Source organism: Phascolarctos cinereus, unplaced genomic scaffold, assembly GCF_003287225.1.
Source record: "Phascolarctos cinereus isolate Bilbo 61053 unplaced genomic scaffold, phaCin_HiC Scaffold_726;HRSCAF=1367, whole genome shotgun sequence".
Classification (NCBI taxonomy): Eukaryota; Metazoa; Chordata; class Mammalia; order Diprotodontia; family Phascolarctidae; genus Phascolarctos; species Phascolarctos cinereus.
The window spans coordinates 184,772,581-184,789,251 of NW_027556098.1; the positions used below are offsets into that span (position 1 = coordinate 184,772,581).

Below are 16,671 nucleotides of genomic sequence, written 5' to 3' on the forward strand. Positions count from 1 at the left end.
TCTTAGTCTTTATTTCTGTTTAGCTTATATATAGCTTTGGAGACTATCCACTATCACCATCTTTCTGCATAGTCTTCTCAGAGTTTTGCTGATAATTGCTATCTTGGTTTTTCTCCTGCCCATCTGACCACTCCTCAGTCTCTTAGGGGATCATCATCCTTTTCTTCTAAGTGCAGGTATCCTTCTCTAGTTTCTCTCTCTTCATTTTCTCCCTTGGTGATCTCAACTCCCAAACTTAATTGTCATCACCATGCAGATGAATCCCTAATCTATATGTCCAGTCTCTATCTCTCTCTACATGTATTGATCATCTCCACCTGGATGCCCCATAGGTAATCGCAAACTCAACATGTGTAAAACAGAATTCCTTTAACCCAAAACCCATCTCTAAATTTCCCTTTAAGAGCATGCACATCCTTCTAGCTATCCAGTGTCACAACTTTGGAGTGATAACTTGACTTTTTTCCTCTTCCATTTGCCCTATCTAATCAATTACCATATTTTATTAATTCTACTTCTACAAAATCTCTCACATCTGACCCTTTCTCTCCAGTCACACAGACTCTACCTGAGTTCAAGTCTTTTTACCACTTGGCTATATGACTGCAATAATCTCCTAATTGGTCTCCATGCTTTGAGTCTCTTCACTCACCAGTTTATCTTCCACATAGTTGCCAAATGGTTATTTCTAAAACATAGATGTGACTATAACTCTCCCCTACTCAGAAATCTTCAGTGGCTCCCTACTGTCAGGAAAATAAAATACAAAATCCTTAGCCTGTCACTTAAAGCCCTCCATAATCTATCTCCCAACTTGCCTTTCTGGTTATTTTATATTACTCTTTCATACACCATTTTTTTTTAGTCAAACGAGACTTCTAGCACTTCCACTTACATGACATTCCATCTCTTGCCTTTACACAGGTGGACCCTGTGCAACTAGAGTGCACTCTCCCTCATTTTCACCTTTTTAGATTACCTACCTTCCTTGAAAACAGTGCCATTTCCTATATAAGGCCTTTTCTTATCTATCACATCCCCTAGTTCTTTCTCTGTGTTTGTTTCTCTGTTTCTGTCTGTCTCTCTGTCTCCCTATCTCTCTCTATCTCTGTCTCTCTCTCTCTTTCTGCCTCCTCTCTTGATATTACCTTGTATTACTTAGTATAGACTTTGTATTTACTCATCTATATTTATGTTGTATATCTCCAGCTGAATGTAAGCTCTTTGAGGAGCAGGAACTGCTTCATTTTTCTTTGTATTCTAGTGCCTAAAGCAGTGCCTTGCATGTAGTAGATACTTAATAAATGTTTGTTGAATGAATACAGTGCCACACACATGTTCAGTAATATTGATTGATGTTCTTGACTCTTCTCTCCTAACTTATTCTTGTTCTTTCATTTTCTGTTCAGTTTCTCTGATCTGTATTTTCTTTCTCTTTACTTAACAGACAGTGTGGAGCATTCATTATTAAGACAATTGGGCAGCTCTAGTCCAGCTCAACTGATTTCTTGTTCAATGATCCTTGTGTGGCCGAGATCCAGCTTCAACGAACCGGCTAGAAGCTGCCCGTTGTGAAACTTAGGGTTAGTTGATACCTCACCATACTTGTTTTTCCGACTGTAAGCTATTAGATATTATGAAATTCTCCCTTTCACCTATTCCACAAAATTAATTAGTTGGCTGGGGCATATTGGGTTTTGCTTTGTATTAATCCAACTATTGGGACATTTTCTGTAATAGTTGTTTTGTTCATTCCATAATAGCCATATTAGGAATAGTGAATCATCTTTCATTTTCACTACTTTGTGATATTTCTTTTCATTGTGGACTTTTAGATTTTGAATGTTGTAATTTATATCCTCTTATTTTTGCTTTAATACTTTGGATGGATAACTTCTAATTTAAATTGGATTTTCAAATATATTTTTATGCCTTTTAAAATGTAGGGTATTACTTTAAACTTAGGCAGTCTTGGGTCAATATTCCTACCACTTTACTTTGAAATTTTTTTTATTATGCTTTATCTTTATTTTTCTGTTTGTTTTTTTAAATTAATTTATTTTGAATTATCAACAATCACTTCCATATGTTTTTGAGTTTAAAATTTTTCTCCCCCTCCCTCCCTATCACCCTCCTCTAGATGGCGTGCAATCTGATATAGGCTATACATATACATTCCTATTGAACATATTTTCACATTAGTGATGTTTTAAGTAAGAAATTGAACCGATAGGAGGAACCACCAAAAAAAGGAAACAAAACAAAACAGAAGTAAAAAAATAGCAAATAGTATGCTTCGATCTGCATTCAAACTCCATAGTTTGTTCTTTCTTGTGGATAGCATTTTCCATCACGAGGCCTTTGGAGTATGCTTTATCTTTATTAGCCATTGCTTGTCTACTAATCTTTGACTTTCTTCATTTATATTTTTCTGCTTCTATCATGATTTTCAGCAAAATTCTTACTTTTATGCCTCCTTTTGTGCTACTTTTCCAAGCATTCGAAAAATTAGCATATGTTTTTATTATGATTTTTATTCATTTTTTTCTGATACTCCTAATATTTGTAATAAGTACCGTAGCCTTGCCGTATAATAACCCTACTAGATGTTTAAATTTAATCATTTTAGACCCTCCTCCAAAAAGAGTTTAGTTGACAGAATTTATTCAGCAAAACTATATTATGCACACCTTATGTATGGAGAATACCATACTAGGCACTGGATGAGACATAAATTTTAAATAAGATGTGCCCTTATACAAGTTTAGTCAGATTGGGGGGAAATGATAACTCATAACCTATTGATGGAGTTCTTGAAGGTTTTAAAAGCTTTCTTCCTTTGAGATAAATGGTATAAGTATCTTTTTTGGTAAACGAGGAAAGTAAATTTAGAATGTCAGTGTTCTACAACACAGACCCAAAAGGTGGTAGTTTAATGAAGCTCTAGGGTAAAAGTGAGATATCTTTGTGGATAGAAAGTATCATAAATGTAGAGCTAGAAGGGCTCTTAGAAATCATCTGGTCCAAATCCCTCATTTTACAGATGAAGAAACCAAATCCCAGAGAGGTGACTTGACTTTGCCCAGGGTCACACAAGTAGTAAATCGGCAGAGTCAGGATTTGAACTTAGGTCCTGTGTCTCCAAGTTCAGCATTTTGTCTGCTGCACCAGTTGTTTTATAAAAAGATGAACACTTTGTAAATCCTAGGAGAACGTTAGATTCTGATTCTGGAGACAACTTGATTTATTAATATGAGGAAGTAAGGTTTTGCTTTAAAAAAGCATTCATTTTCTAGAAGTTATGGAACAAATCAGAAGCCAATAAGCTCAAACATCTAGTTCTTGACATTGTGATTTATATAGTCATATAAAATTCCCCTTAACCCTCTTCATCTCAGGAAATTAATGAGGGGGGTAAAGAAAAAGGTTGACACTAACCCCCTAAAAATCATTCCTTCTCATGTGTTACCCCTAAATATATTTCATTCTCAGGAGAAATAACAGCAGTCATGGGGATATATGCCAGAAGCAGGATTTAAACCCATGGCTCTCCAAACCCAACTTTTTTCACTATACCATGCTGCCTTTAATTAATATGTTTGCCAGCAAAAATTGTTTCAAAAGAGACAATAGGATCTATGAATGTTTATCCCCCCCCAAAAAAAGTAAAATAATGTTATTTCACTTTCCCTGCTATTCTGAAATTTCAGAAGTCATATTCTTTTTGCTTTGTTCCACATTTTCCATATCAATATCAGGTAAGAAGGTATCTTTTTTCATTTTAAATATTTGGCTACAAGACACTTAACAGGTTTTTTGGTCTTTATTTTTACTGCCATTTATTTATGCCATGGATATTTCTCTCTAATACCTCTGGTCTTGAGAATAAAAATTAAGAGAACTTTAATATTAAAATCAGTAGGTGGGCATGATGCCATATATCACTTGGACAAAAATTCATTGATGATGTGGATCAAGGATCTTGTTATAGTTATTACATATGTGAGTGTCCTCCATGGATACGTTCATAGAATTTATAAGCTATATTTAATTTGAGAAGCCGACCAAGACTTCAAATTTGTGTACAGCACCTGCAAATATTGGAGCATGTCAGCCTACCTTCTCCATCCCTTAGCTTGCCAGCCCAGAACCATATTACCTCAGAAGACAGATGGATTGGAGGGAGGGTGAGTGTGAATCTGTGGAGGAGACATATTTGGAGAATTCCTCATTACAGATACTGTAAGAAACTCATTTTATTTTTCATTTATTTAGTATATTTTCTGTAGAAGTTTTTGAAAAGTAGAAAAAAGTACTCATTCTGAAAAACAGAAAACAAATGTGTTGATAGCTGACAATTTCTGAATTTACATTGTTTTGTATTTAGATGATCATGACTCAGTCACTGAGTCAGTAAATATTTATTGAATGCCTATGGGCAAATTTCCAAAATCATTTCATGAATGTTTTCTAAAAATAATTATATGTGCATCACAGTGGGTAATAATTTTACTACATGGACCAAAATCATAACCTTATGAAGAGAGTATTCCCTTTTCTTTGGCAGAATATTCAGACAGAACCTGACTTAAATATCTTGGAAGTTTTCAAGAATATTAATTTATAATTCTTAATAGTTAATTTTGCTGTAATGTTTAGTTTGTTTGATAGACTTATTTTATGTTTTGGAATACCCTCAAGACCTTTGCTCTTTTTATGGCCTTGGTAGATTAAGTATGGGTGAGTCAAAATGAGAAATGAAACATATACATAGTATAATTTATACAATGAATTAGTAGTGGAATATATCCAGATTATAAGTGAGGATATTGGTCAAAATAAAATTATTCTCCCATGGTAGGACTGTGCATCTTATTCTTATAGGGTAGTCTTAACTCTACAGTAATGAAACTAATTTCAGTACCCACACTAGAAATAAGTCTCTTGCTTTATACTATTCTCACTTCCTTATGAATATGTGTTTATATGCTTATAGGTCATATCTATGAAGTGCACCCTAACCAGAGGGGAAAAAAAGTCCCTTTTTGGAGATGTTGGTATTTACACATTTTCTCCCCTCATTTATGAACTCATTTCTTTCCTCACAAATCTCTTGGATTATTCATCCACAAAAGTGAAAGGAGTAGTGCTTAGGTAACAGGAAGATGAATTGAAATGGCTGACCCTACCTGCCTTCAGCATTGCCTGTTCTATTTTTAAAAGCATCTCCAATGTTTGCCAAAGGTGACTACTTAGGTAATCTTGAAATTGTGATTGCCGTTTTTGCTTCTTTATCTGAAAAAAGCAAACCCAAGATATAGTGAGTCCTTTTAAAGGTTCCCAGTTCTTTTTACATTGGAATTCTGATGTCTTCCTGAAGAAAGTTTTTTATGACATTTTTAGTTTGGGTTCATTCTGCCCTTAAAAAAATATACACACACATAACATTTTTCTATTTGAATGCTACTCATTTAATAGTTTTGCTGTCCATATGCACAAGTCCCTAAAAAGACAGCTTGCATCCGTTTCATACTTCTCTCTAATTAGAAGTTGTGGTATCAGTCATTTATTGAAACTTATTCTACACACTTTGTTTTTGCCTTATAGGCTGTACAGTATTTGTTCGAATTGAACTAGCCCCATTTTAAATTTCATCATCCTTTTATTCTACCTATTATTTTCTCTATCAGAAACCAGTAGCAATTCCAGATTACTTCCAAATATGTCTGGTGGTGTTCTCATTTTGTTTCTCTTCTCCACAAAATAGTTCATCTTATTTAGTTTTTCATATATCAGTTAAATAGATATTTTTATGTAGCTCTCTTATACAGTAGAACTTAACAGAAGCAAGCATAGATTGTGTTCTATTCAGCAAACATTTATTAGGCACCTGTTTTGTGCAAAGCTCTGTGCTGGTAGAGATACAAAATTTAGATTAGATAGGAGCCCTGTTCTTGGGATGTTTATGGTACTATTTTATACCAGTCAAATAACTATGTTTTAGGACCTCAGTGTTAGTGACATTATTTTTTTAATTTTGATGCTTGAACCATTGGTAATGAAACTAATGCTAAATCTGAATTTTCTGAAGGACATTTTACTTGTATAAGAGATTGAATAGTTCTTTGGATGTTGGGGTTAAATAGATTTTTGTTATACCATATTGACCCTTGACTACTAGTCTTCCAAAAACATACTGATTTTCTTATGTTGTCCAACTCCTAGTTTTATTGGTCTTTCATTTGATAGACAAATTCAGTGATCACGTATTATTTTATTATATATTATTTACTTATTACAGTATAGTACTGATCTCAATTTTGTGTTTCTTCCCATGTGCCCACGAGGATACAGCTGTTAGAATTGAGTAGTTTTCTAAAGATGACCAAGGTCACCAGTTATCACTTTGGTAATTTTCTTCTCATGTTTTGGAACATGGGAAGATATGAGGTCTGAGGGGTCAGAGAGACAAAATAGAACAGATCCTTGGGTTACCCATGTATTACTTAATGGCTTAAGTCCTAACCTCCCGCCACCACCACCACCCTACCCTGCTTGCATGCGCACACACCATATATCTTCTGCCATTTATTATAAATTTTGGAGGCCTTGCCCCAACCTTTTCGACTTTCTGTCTACTGGATTTCTTTCAGCCTACAGAAAAAAAAGAACAAAAAGAAAAATTAGTATTTAGTTCTTATTTGAATTTCATTTTTACTTCATGCTTCTTCATGTCTTCTATTTAAGTAAAATTCTATAGTTTAGCACCCAAGGTCCTTCACAACCTGACAGTAGCCTACTTGACAGTCTTATTTCACATTGCTCCTTTTTACACACACTGTATTTTCTGACTAAAATAACCAGTTGTTCCCCAAACCTCCAGTTGCTTAGGCCATCCCCCACACCTGGAATGTAGTCATTCTTCATCTCCACCTTTCAGAGTCTACCTTCTCCTTTAAAGCTCTTCCTTGAAGATTTCTCAGACCCCTCCTTCCCCTCAGATGAATGTTCTCTCCTCAAATTTTTCTGGAGCATTTTGTCTGGGTAACTTCTTTGTTCCTATCATGATATGCCTTTTATTACATTTAACTGTATGTGTCATTTATACACATACACATATACTCAATAGAATGTAAATTCTTGGAGGGCAAGGACTAATTTTTTATGTTTTTATCCCTAGTGCCTAGCATGATGCTTATGTATAGTTAATTGCTTAACAAATTTTTGTTCTTTTGAGTTAACTTATCCTTTTTCTCTTCGACCTGGTGTGGCTACCCCTAGATACTTTCACCTCTAAGATTTCCTGGGTGAAAATTTTAAAATACATATTTTTGAGACAAAGCTAATCTTTAGCCTTTAGGACCTTGAGCCAACCTATGTCGAATGCCTTAACAATCATCTTTGTTTTTTTTTTCCTTGTTTCCCTCCCAACCAGTGTTTATGACATTGTCTGTACATTCTCATTTCTAGATTTAGGAAATGGCAAGTAAGATCTCCCACCCCACCCCCCTTAAGAATATCCTCTTGGTGGGATTCAAACTTATTTTAAGTTAGGATATTGGTATCTCTGCTGTCCATTTATGGGGGTTAACTTAATAACTGTCCCCTGTTTTAAAAATACAAGTGGTTCCCTGTCTTTTAAAATGAAAGTTTCACCTTCTGTCACCCTCACTTGTTTCTAGGACCTACATCCCAGGGACCAGAGTCAACCCTGCCCAAGAATAGAGATTTACCTGGTATCTCAGGAGAGTTCCTACCTGTTATCCCCCTTCTTGGCCTTTCAGAAGCCATCGTTTTCATCTTGGCTGCTATTTTGGATAGTTCCTACAAGTTAATGGCTGGAGTGGTATTTTTTTCTTCATATATTTAAGTATCACTTCTCCCACATTCCTCTTCATTTTCATGCACCAAGCTCAGGAGGACAATCCAGTGGTGGTTTTATTCAACATCATAGTGCTCTGGTGGTACCCCTTCTTCCATCTCATTCTTAAATTCATGAAAGAGAAGAGAGCAGTAGATACTGTCAAGCATATTCATTATTCAAGATGGTATTAGAAAACAAAAAGTGTTTCTCTTGTTTGACTTAAAAGGGCTTTCTCCAAAGTGTAGATGTTTTCTAACCCTTTATTCTCCTGCATGATGGTATAGAAGTGCTTCCTAGTTGATTGTCTGTCCATCATTACTCACACACATCCCTTCCTGGATACTGAGGTGACTGGACAAAATTTCTTTGACATTTTCCCACTGCCTTTTTCTGTACCCCACTTATACTAGTGTTCTACACTCCAAGTGGTTGATGCCTTCTTGTCTTTCAAAACAAGACCTTTTCAAACAGTGTTGTTACTGTATAAACTGTTCCAGTTCTGTCCACTTCACTCTACATAATTCTATACAAGTTTTCCCAATTTCTTTGAAGTTATTCTTTTTATTAAGACTCCATTTCTTGAGACCAGTTTTAAACAGGAGTTATATAATATACTCTTAAATCACATTATTTTGCTCCATTTTTCATACTGGCATTCTGTGATTATTATTCAGAATCCTGTCCTAGATGCTGACCTCTTCTTGCCCAGACCTTTTCTTCTGGGCTCCTCAGCTGTTCAGAATCTTTGGGTCTTCTGATATTTTCTTCATTAAGTGTCCCGGCTTAATTTAAGTCTCTACTACTTGACCTCCCTGATCTTTGTCCCTATTTACCTTCCTTCTAAATCCCTGTCTCTCTAGTCTTGAGGATCTCTTGACTACCTAGATTCACCAATTTCCCTTTTGTCCAACCAAATGCCTAGGTTTAATTGCCATAGTTTATGGTCCTGTAATGGAAGTCCATTGCATATAAGAAATGATAGCTGTAATCAGTCAATCAATCAATCAAGCATTTATTAAGTACCTTCTATATACCAGGAACTGTACTAAATGCTTGAGGTACAGAGACAAAAATTAAACAAGTCTGTATATTTCCAGATAAAAATAGTGCAAAAGATGCAATTAGGTAATACAGCTTTAATGTTTTAGAGAAGCACCTATAAGTAAGCTTTCTATGATAGGAAATGTAAGTCTAAAGAGAAGTCCTGAAGTTAGACTATAAAAAACTTTTAGGTCAAGCAAGTTCCTGTGTAGAATGTTTCAGTAGAAAACTGAAATCCACAGAAGTATGATTACTTCTATCAGAATTTAATATCGGATCGTATCAGAATTTAATAGGCTTTTTATGTTTGTAAGGTGAACTTAAAAAATCCTTGTTATGTTTCAATTCCTGTTCTGGCAGTTATTTCAATAAAAGTTTAAGGGATGTAAATGTAAATCCCATGTAAATGTGTCTATATTAGGGATCTGTAAGGCTCTGTGCAAGGTTTTTTCTCATTCTAGTGTACCAATTCAAAAGTGGTTCCAAACCTTAAGAAAAATAGCACTAGGGAATTGGATAAAGTTTCCATAGGACCCATATATCATGTAATCAGTGAAGAGGATCTGAAATCTTACCTTCTCAGCCTGGCACTGGAAGTGGTATAGAACTATTTCATCATTATGTCTATAAGAAGATCCTTCTATAACCTGCTGCCTCCTTGTGTATGATTCATGCCTGTGTAAGAGTTTCTTGAAGCCACATCAAGTCTTCATAATTTCCCTCCTTCCCTTCTCATAAGTCAGGAAATCCCTTCAAAACTGGAAGTGTATTTACTTGTGATATTCTGACTTCTGCTTTATGCTTTTGATATATCACATATGAAATGCAGCATCAAAATGAAATCAAGTGCTGGAGTACAGAGAAGAGTTTTAGGAATATTGCAGTTAAGTCATAAGGGCCTCTAGAACAGTTGTACTGACTTTTATCTGTTTGTTCATAAATGCCTATTGAGTACCTGTTTGTTCCAAGGCGTTATGTTAGGCACCAGTGGGGAAGGCAAAAATGAATCAACGTGGTTCATTAAATCATCTCTATTTAACCAGGCATAAAATCTACCTGTTGGTATTAGGAAAGAGATACAAATATAAATTAAGCTAATGTAAATTAATTTCAAGATCTTGGTAAATTTTTCTATGTACTTGCCCAAATTTCCACTATTTTTCTGGCCAGCCTCAAAACTTGGAGACATCTTTATCTTTTCCTTATCTTCATCCTAGCATATATAATCACCAAGTCCCATCAGTCCTACCTAATAATACTTCTTACTTATCTCCCTTCCTTTTTATTCCAACTACTGCCACTGTACTCCAGATTCTCATTTCTTACCTGGACTAATTCAGTAGTTTCCTAACCATTCTCCCTGGTCCCATCAAATCATGTGATTTAGAACTGGACTTAGAAATCATCTAACCCAATACCCTCATTTTACACATGAGTAAACTGAGGCCTAGAACTTAGGTCCTTTGACTCCAAATTTAGGACTCTTTTAAAAATATTTGTATAGTACTTTAAGGTTTGAAAAGCATCTTATCTCATTTCATCCTACCTGGTGAGGTAGGTGCTTTAACATCCTCATGTTATAAATGAGGTAACTTAAGCTCAGTAAGGGGAAGTCACTTGTGCAGGGTTACATAGGAAGGAAGGAAGTATAAGATTTTAACCCACTTCTTCCTGATTCCAAACCTAGCACACTGCTTTGTTTCCAGATTAATCCTTCTTTTACAGAAAATACACTTGACTTGGAAATTTCCTATTGCCTAATGAATAAAATCTAAATTCCTTAATTTAGCTTTCTAGACTCTCCACAATTGGTTTGGTTCCCACATACTTGATCTTACAATATCCTACTCTTCATCTACCCTGTGCTGCAGCCAAATCACTTTTCTTGTCTCTGTCCTTCCATTACCTGTACTTGGAATGTCCCTCCTTCTACCCCTTCATCTCCACCTGTTGAAATTTTACGCATCCTTGAAGGCCCAATTAAAATACCATGTTCTCTGGGAAACTTTCCTTGGTTTCTTCCATCCCTAGGCAGAAATAATCAGTCTTCAACTCTTCTAGAACTTTGTTTTCTACTTCTGCATTAATCACATCCAATTTTTTTTTGTCCTGTTCATATGTAATGGGTTGGATTGGAAACATGTTCCATAGTATACTGAGCTTTATCCCTAAAAGTGGCCAAGATATAGGCTCAGCATTCCATGATGTACTACAGCTATCGTTACATGTGTATTTATTTATATTATCTCCCCTAGTATAACGTAAGCTTCTTGTGGATAAGGATTGTGCATATTCAAGGCTTGATTTTCTTTGGCCTTTCAGCACAGTCAAGCACATGAGGTTTGTTATAAATGTTTGTTGAATAAACGTAATTAAATTTAGTGTATAAGTATCCAAAATTATTTCTCCTTATCATGATAAAAGTATTAAGTAAAGACTTTAACAGTCTTAATGTTATTTGCTTTAACTTTATGCTTCAAAACTGTGACTGTTCTATCATAGTGTGGCCTACTATATTATTCCAGTTCAGGATAACAATGTTTCTTGCATACGATTTTAGTTTGGAATACCTTCTTATACATTAGTTGTTTGAGTTTTTTGAGATAGGTAGGGTAGCTATCCCAAAACATTTAATACAGATGAGAAACACAGGTTTCAAAGAGGTTAAGTGATTTGCTTAAAGTCACGTATCTGTTATGTATCAAACTTGGAACCAATGCCCAGGTCTAAGGAAGGAAAGAAACAATCATTTATTAAGCTTCTGCTATGTATCAGGTACTGTGCTAAGTGCTTTACAATTATGATCTCATTTGATCTTCACAACGACTCTGGGAGGTAGCTGTTGTTATTATCCCCATTTTACAGTTGAGGGAACAGAGGCATGCAGAGGTTAAGAGAGCTGTTCAGAGTCACACCTCTAAGTCACTATCTGAGGCCACATCTGAACTCAGGTCTTCCTGACTCTAGGCCCAACACTCTATCCACTGGACCACCCACCTGCCTCATAATCTGGGTTATTATGACTCCATAATCCAGTGTTCTTTCTACTATTCTATATCTTTTTAAAAACTAGACCAATGTTTTGATTGGTATAGGAAACTCCTGATGAGGAAACTCCCTCTATCAATGAAGATCTAAACCCACTTTTCAACTTTTAAATGAGTTGCCTAGGGGCCTTTAGAGCCTAAGAGGCTTGCCAAAGATCACCTACCTAGTACATATCCGAAGCAGGACTTGAACCTAGGTCTTCTACTTGTATCATAATAAATATAATCATAAATGTCTAGAATTGGGAGGAAACCTCAACATCCATCTGATTCAATTCATCCCCAAAGAAGAATCCCCACTAGAGAACACCCACCATTCTGCCCAAAAGACCTCTGAGGAGGGAGAACCTGAGGCAGCCCAATCCACTTTTGGATACCACTCACTGTTAGAAAGGTTTTTCTGTCATCAGGCCTAAATTTGCCTTTTTTTTTTTTTTAGTGAGGCAGTTGGGGTTAAGTGACTTGCCCAGAGTCACACAGCTAGTGAGTTTTATGCGTCTGAGGCCGCTTTTGAACTCAGGTACTCCTGACTTCAAGGCCAGTGCTCTATCCACTGTGCCACCTAGCTGCCCCCCTAAATTTGCCTTTTAATAGCTTCTACTTATTGCCCCTGGTTCCAATCTCTGAGGCCAGACAGAGCAAGCATTAATCCTAATTGTGTGTGAGAACCCTTCATATACTTAAAGTTAACATACCATATGAATCCTATCTTCTTCAGACTAAACATCCAAAATTCTTTTAAGCAATCTCCATATGACATGGGCTCAATGCCCTTCATCATCCTTCTTGCCCCACTATAGAAACTCTCCAGTTTATCACAATACTTCATATTTAGCTTAACCAAGAAAGAGTAGAAAGGGCTATCAGCTTATTCTGGAAGATAAGCTTTTACTAATGAAGATCAGGGTCATACTGCTGACATATTGACTCAGCTCTAATGTGAGGCCCTTTCAAGGTGGTTAAAAAATCCTAAGAAATGTAATATTTTAAGAAATCATTTTTGGTATCACCAAGTGCTATTTCACCAAGTTACTGGAATATTTTGCTCTCTTAAGTATTAGAAAATGTTACTGGTATCAGAACATTTGAAAATTTTCTACCTAAAGGGATATTATTGAAACAATAATTAAAAGATTAAAAATGTTTTAAAATAGAGAAAATTAAATTAATGTAATTATCAAGTAATCATTGCCTTTAATTGTGGATACTAGTATCTATGGTTAGAGTAGTGGTGATAGAATTGTTTCCAGGGTTGGCCATTAAGTTGTTCATATTTACAGTATATGTACTTGCGTACTTGTAGGATTTCTCTTTCCTTTTTTTTTTATTCCCAGTGCTCAGTAAACGGTTAACAAATGTTGAATTAAAATGAATTTACAAAAGAATTCTGCTGAAACTGTACTCATATCAGTCTTCTAATACAAAATATATGCAAGGGACAACTGGATATGAAAAAAAAAGAACTTCAGATGTCCTTTTATTCCTCCAGAAATACTCATATTTTATCTTTCTCCAAGAAATGATAGGCTGTGTCTACCTTTTAATTCTTTTTTTTTCTTTTCATATTTTGGAGATATGTCACAGTTACATATCCGTTATGTTTCTCAAGGAACCTGGTATACACACACACACACACATCACCCCTTAAATGACTTTTTTTTTCATTTCCTGCTTTTCTTGTCTCCTTATTGAGACATTAAAAGCATTGTTGTTTATCAGACTTTTGAAGTCCACAGCATTTGAAATTGTAAAAGAGGATTATTTGTTCCTTATTTTCTTTTTGTTGTTGTTCAGTTGTTTTCAGTCATATCTGACTCTTCATGACCCCATTTGGAGTCTTCTTGGCAGAGATGCTAGAGTGGTTTGCCATTTCCTTCTCCAGTTTATTTTACAGATGAGCAAACTGAGGCAAATAGGGTTAAGTGACTTGCCCAGGGTCATTCAGCTAGGAAATGTGTACGGTTTTTGTGTAGGATTTGAACTCAGGTCTTCCTGATTCCAGGCTCTGCACTCTATCCACTATACCACCTTTTAAGCTGTAATAAATGCTGCTTTATAATATGATATTAATAATAATTATAATTATAGTTTCTTATCACCACACTGATGTTATTCTTTTTAACACTGTTAAATCTAATAGCTTGAATTTTTTGTTTTAGAAGACTTTGGCATAGCATTGAGAATAAATGGATAACTAAAATAATTTTTATTATAAACAGATCAAATCATAATACATTCCTCACAATTCTGTGAAGTTCATGGCTGAAAGTTATTGTAGTGTTCATCTTTATGGAACTATGGCAATTTTTAATGGAAATTTTTAAAATTTAAGAGGCAAGATACTTCATTAATATGCAAAACTTATTTTGATTGGAAAACATAAATATAATGTATAACATATCTTTAAATGTGTTTCTTTTCTGGTTAAAAACTGCCATGTCCTGAAATTTTATGAATGAATTTTCCAGAAAGCTACACAAATTGCAAACCTTTTTAGGCAGAAAGTTTATCTGTGTCTAACAGGTACTCCAGAATAAAGTAATTAGTTGCCTTTGTGGCCTTTTTCTGAAGCCTTTTTAAGGTTGTTGAAAATGGTTAACACCTGACAATTTTAGCAATGTTCATACAGTGGTTTGCCTGCAAAAATGCTAGAAATTATATTAAGTTTTGCAATCAACCAGTGTCTTTTTTGAAAGATATAAATTACTGTGCTTTACAAATTAAACAAAATAGTCTATCCCTTCCACTATATCAATTGTTTCTTAAACATAATTGGAGCACTTTTAGTATTATTTCAACTCTTAAAAGACTTTAGAAATATCATTTGATAAATTACTGTCATATATTCATTCAGGGTTAGGAAGTTGTTTTTACTGGAGCACCACTTAAATAGTTTTCCCGACCTTTAAATATAAAATATATTGGATCCCACTGCTACCAGTATACCTTTTGGGACCCAAAAATACCTAATCTTAGAAAAGTAGTAATAGCCTGAGCAAATTATTGGATCTCAAAGTGTCTATTTTTATTTCTAAACATATAGATTCCTTTTTGTTCTGTTTATCATCTGTTTAGTATATAGTGAGTCACTATCCAAAGCTTGCCTTTCTTCTGGGTTCCTGAGCAAAGAATTATCAATGCCAATCCTCAGTAGGGTCAAATTAAGCACCAGTCATTTAGATTACATGTTACATATCACTGTACTAAGTTATCAGATGGCCAGAAACAGTTGATAGTTTTTTTCTCTACATAATGTGACTCTATCCATATCTATGACATAAAATGATAGGCAGGATGCTATAGCGGCTGAAGGGTCCTGGAAGAAGGAAGCCCAGGGTTCAAGTTCTGACTCTGACACATACTAGCTGTATGATCATGGACAAATCACTTAACCTCTTAATGCCCTGAGCAACATTCTAAGACTATAATTGGGGAATGAGTTGTTGATCTACATTGGTGAAGGTAGTTTCCACAACAAAAAAGTTCAGACCACATAATAAAGTCAAAGGATCATGCACTCTCTTCCCTCTTCTCCCCAAAACAGTATATAAAATAAAATGTTCAGTTTTTTATTTTTGAGTTCACTAAGTGAAAATTATATTGTTCTAACATGCATAGATTGGGAAAAATCCTTATTTTTTTTAATATTATGATAGGAACCAAGGTTACATTCTGTGAGAAGAAGCTTTTCTCAGCCTTCATCTGTGGGACTGAAACCTCGATATACCCGAAGTCCTCACTTTCATCCTAGGAAAGAATTCAGAGCAGAAGATTCAATTCTTACTCCACCTTCTTCTACTGACTCTGTTAAGTAAAATCTTGGCTGTTATACCAAACACTAAATAGCTACTAGCTCCATATGTGGTTTGGTACTGAGTTTAATGAATATGCTTAAGTTAAAAGTGTCTTTGCTTTTTGTAAAGGGAATAAAAGGAATCTTGCAGTTCATTGCTCAGAACATTAGAGGTGCAGGATAAAATCATGGTTTCTTTTATTAATTTATGCACATTTATGGTAACATATCTCTGATAACTAGGACAGAGGCTACAGGTACAAGACAGTACATGTCTAGATTAAAAACTGAAAATTCAGTCAGTCATCTGGATATTTTGTCTACATGATTCCTAACATCCAGATACTTTAGAAACCTCTGAGTGATTACATTTCTCAGTTTTCATCCAGATGTTTGACATTGTATAGATACAACCACAGTGTATTAAAGCAGTTAAGATAAACTGTTTGTAAGATAGGCTGGGCTCAAAAAGGCCATATCTTGATATATATGTTTAGATATTTACTCATTCTCATATTATTTCAGTTTCACAGTGTTTAGTTTTTACATATGTTTTGTTATATATTTTAAATCTTTTTGCTAAAATATCTAATACTTTTCATTTATAATTTGAATTCTTATCAAATATATCTTTTAAATAATTTATATTAAGAATTTTAGAAGTCTGTCAGATAAGGACCATTTGTTTCATACTATATTCCATGGCCAAAGCTGACATTAAAATACAGTTAATAATACATATATATTTATTACTGATCCTCTTTTGTCATTGATATATGAAGTGTGTTTTCTGGCATCTCTTCAGGTTTAATTAAACATTCACTATATATGATATATATATATATATATAAATTTTCTTGAGAGAACATAATATATTTCTTTATTGAAAGTAAATTAGCCACCTGTCTGTGCTTTCGTGTCAGCTT

The 16,671-nt window shown here is 34.7% G+C and overlaps 1 protein-coding gene and 1 long non-coding RNA gene across 2 annotated transcripts in view; one reads left to right on the plus strand and one right to left on the minus strand.

The window, feature by feature from the left end:
• Positions 1-16,307, plus strand: part of BOLL (boule RNA binding protein) — a 63,216-nt gene extending 46,909 nt beyond the window's left edge. The window contains exon 11 of the mRNA XM_078146155.1: positions 15,609-16,307. Within this exon, the coding sequence (XP_078002281.1) occupies positions 15,609-15,767 (159 nt within the window). The 3' untranslated portion in view covers positions 15,768-16,307. The remainder of the gene's footprint in view (positions 1-15,608) is intronic.
• Positions 5,874-11,606, minus strand: LOC110213322 (uncharacterized). The gene is made up of 3 exons (XR_002325953.2): positions 9,481-11,606; positions 7,758-7,986; positions 5,874-6,654 (listed from the first exon to the last, which is right to left on the minus strand). It is a non-coding gene; the product is annotated as an uncharacterized LOC110213322 (long non-coding RNA).
• Positions 16,308-16,671: the final 364 nt, after the last annotated feature.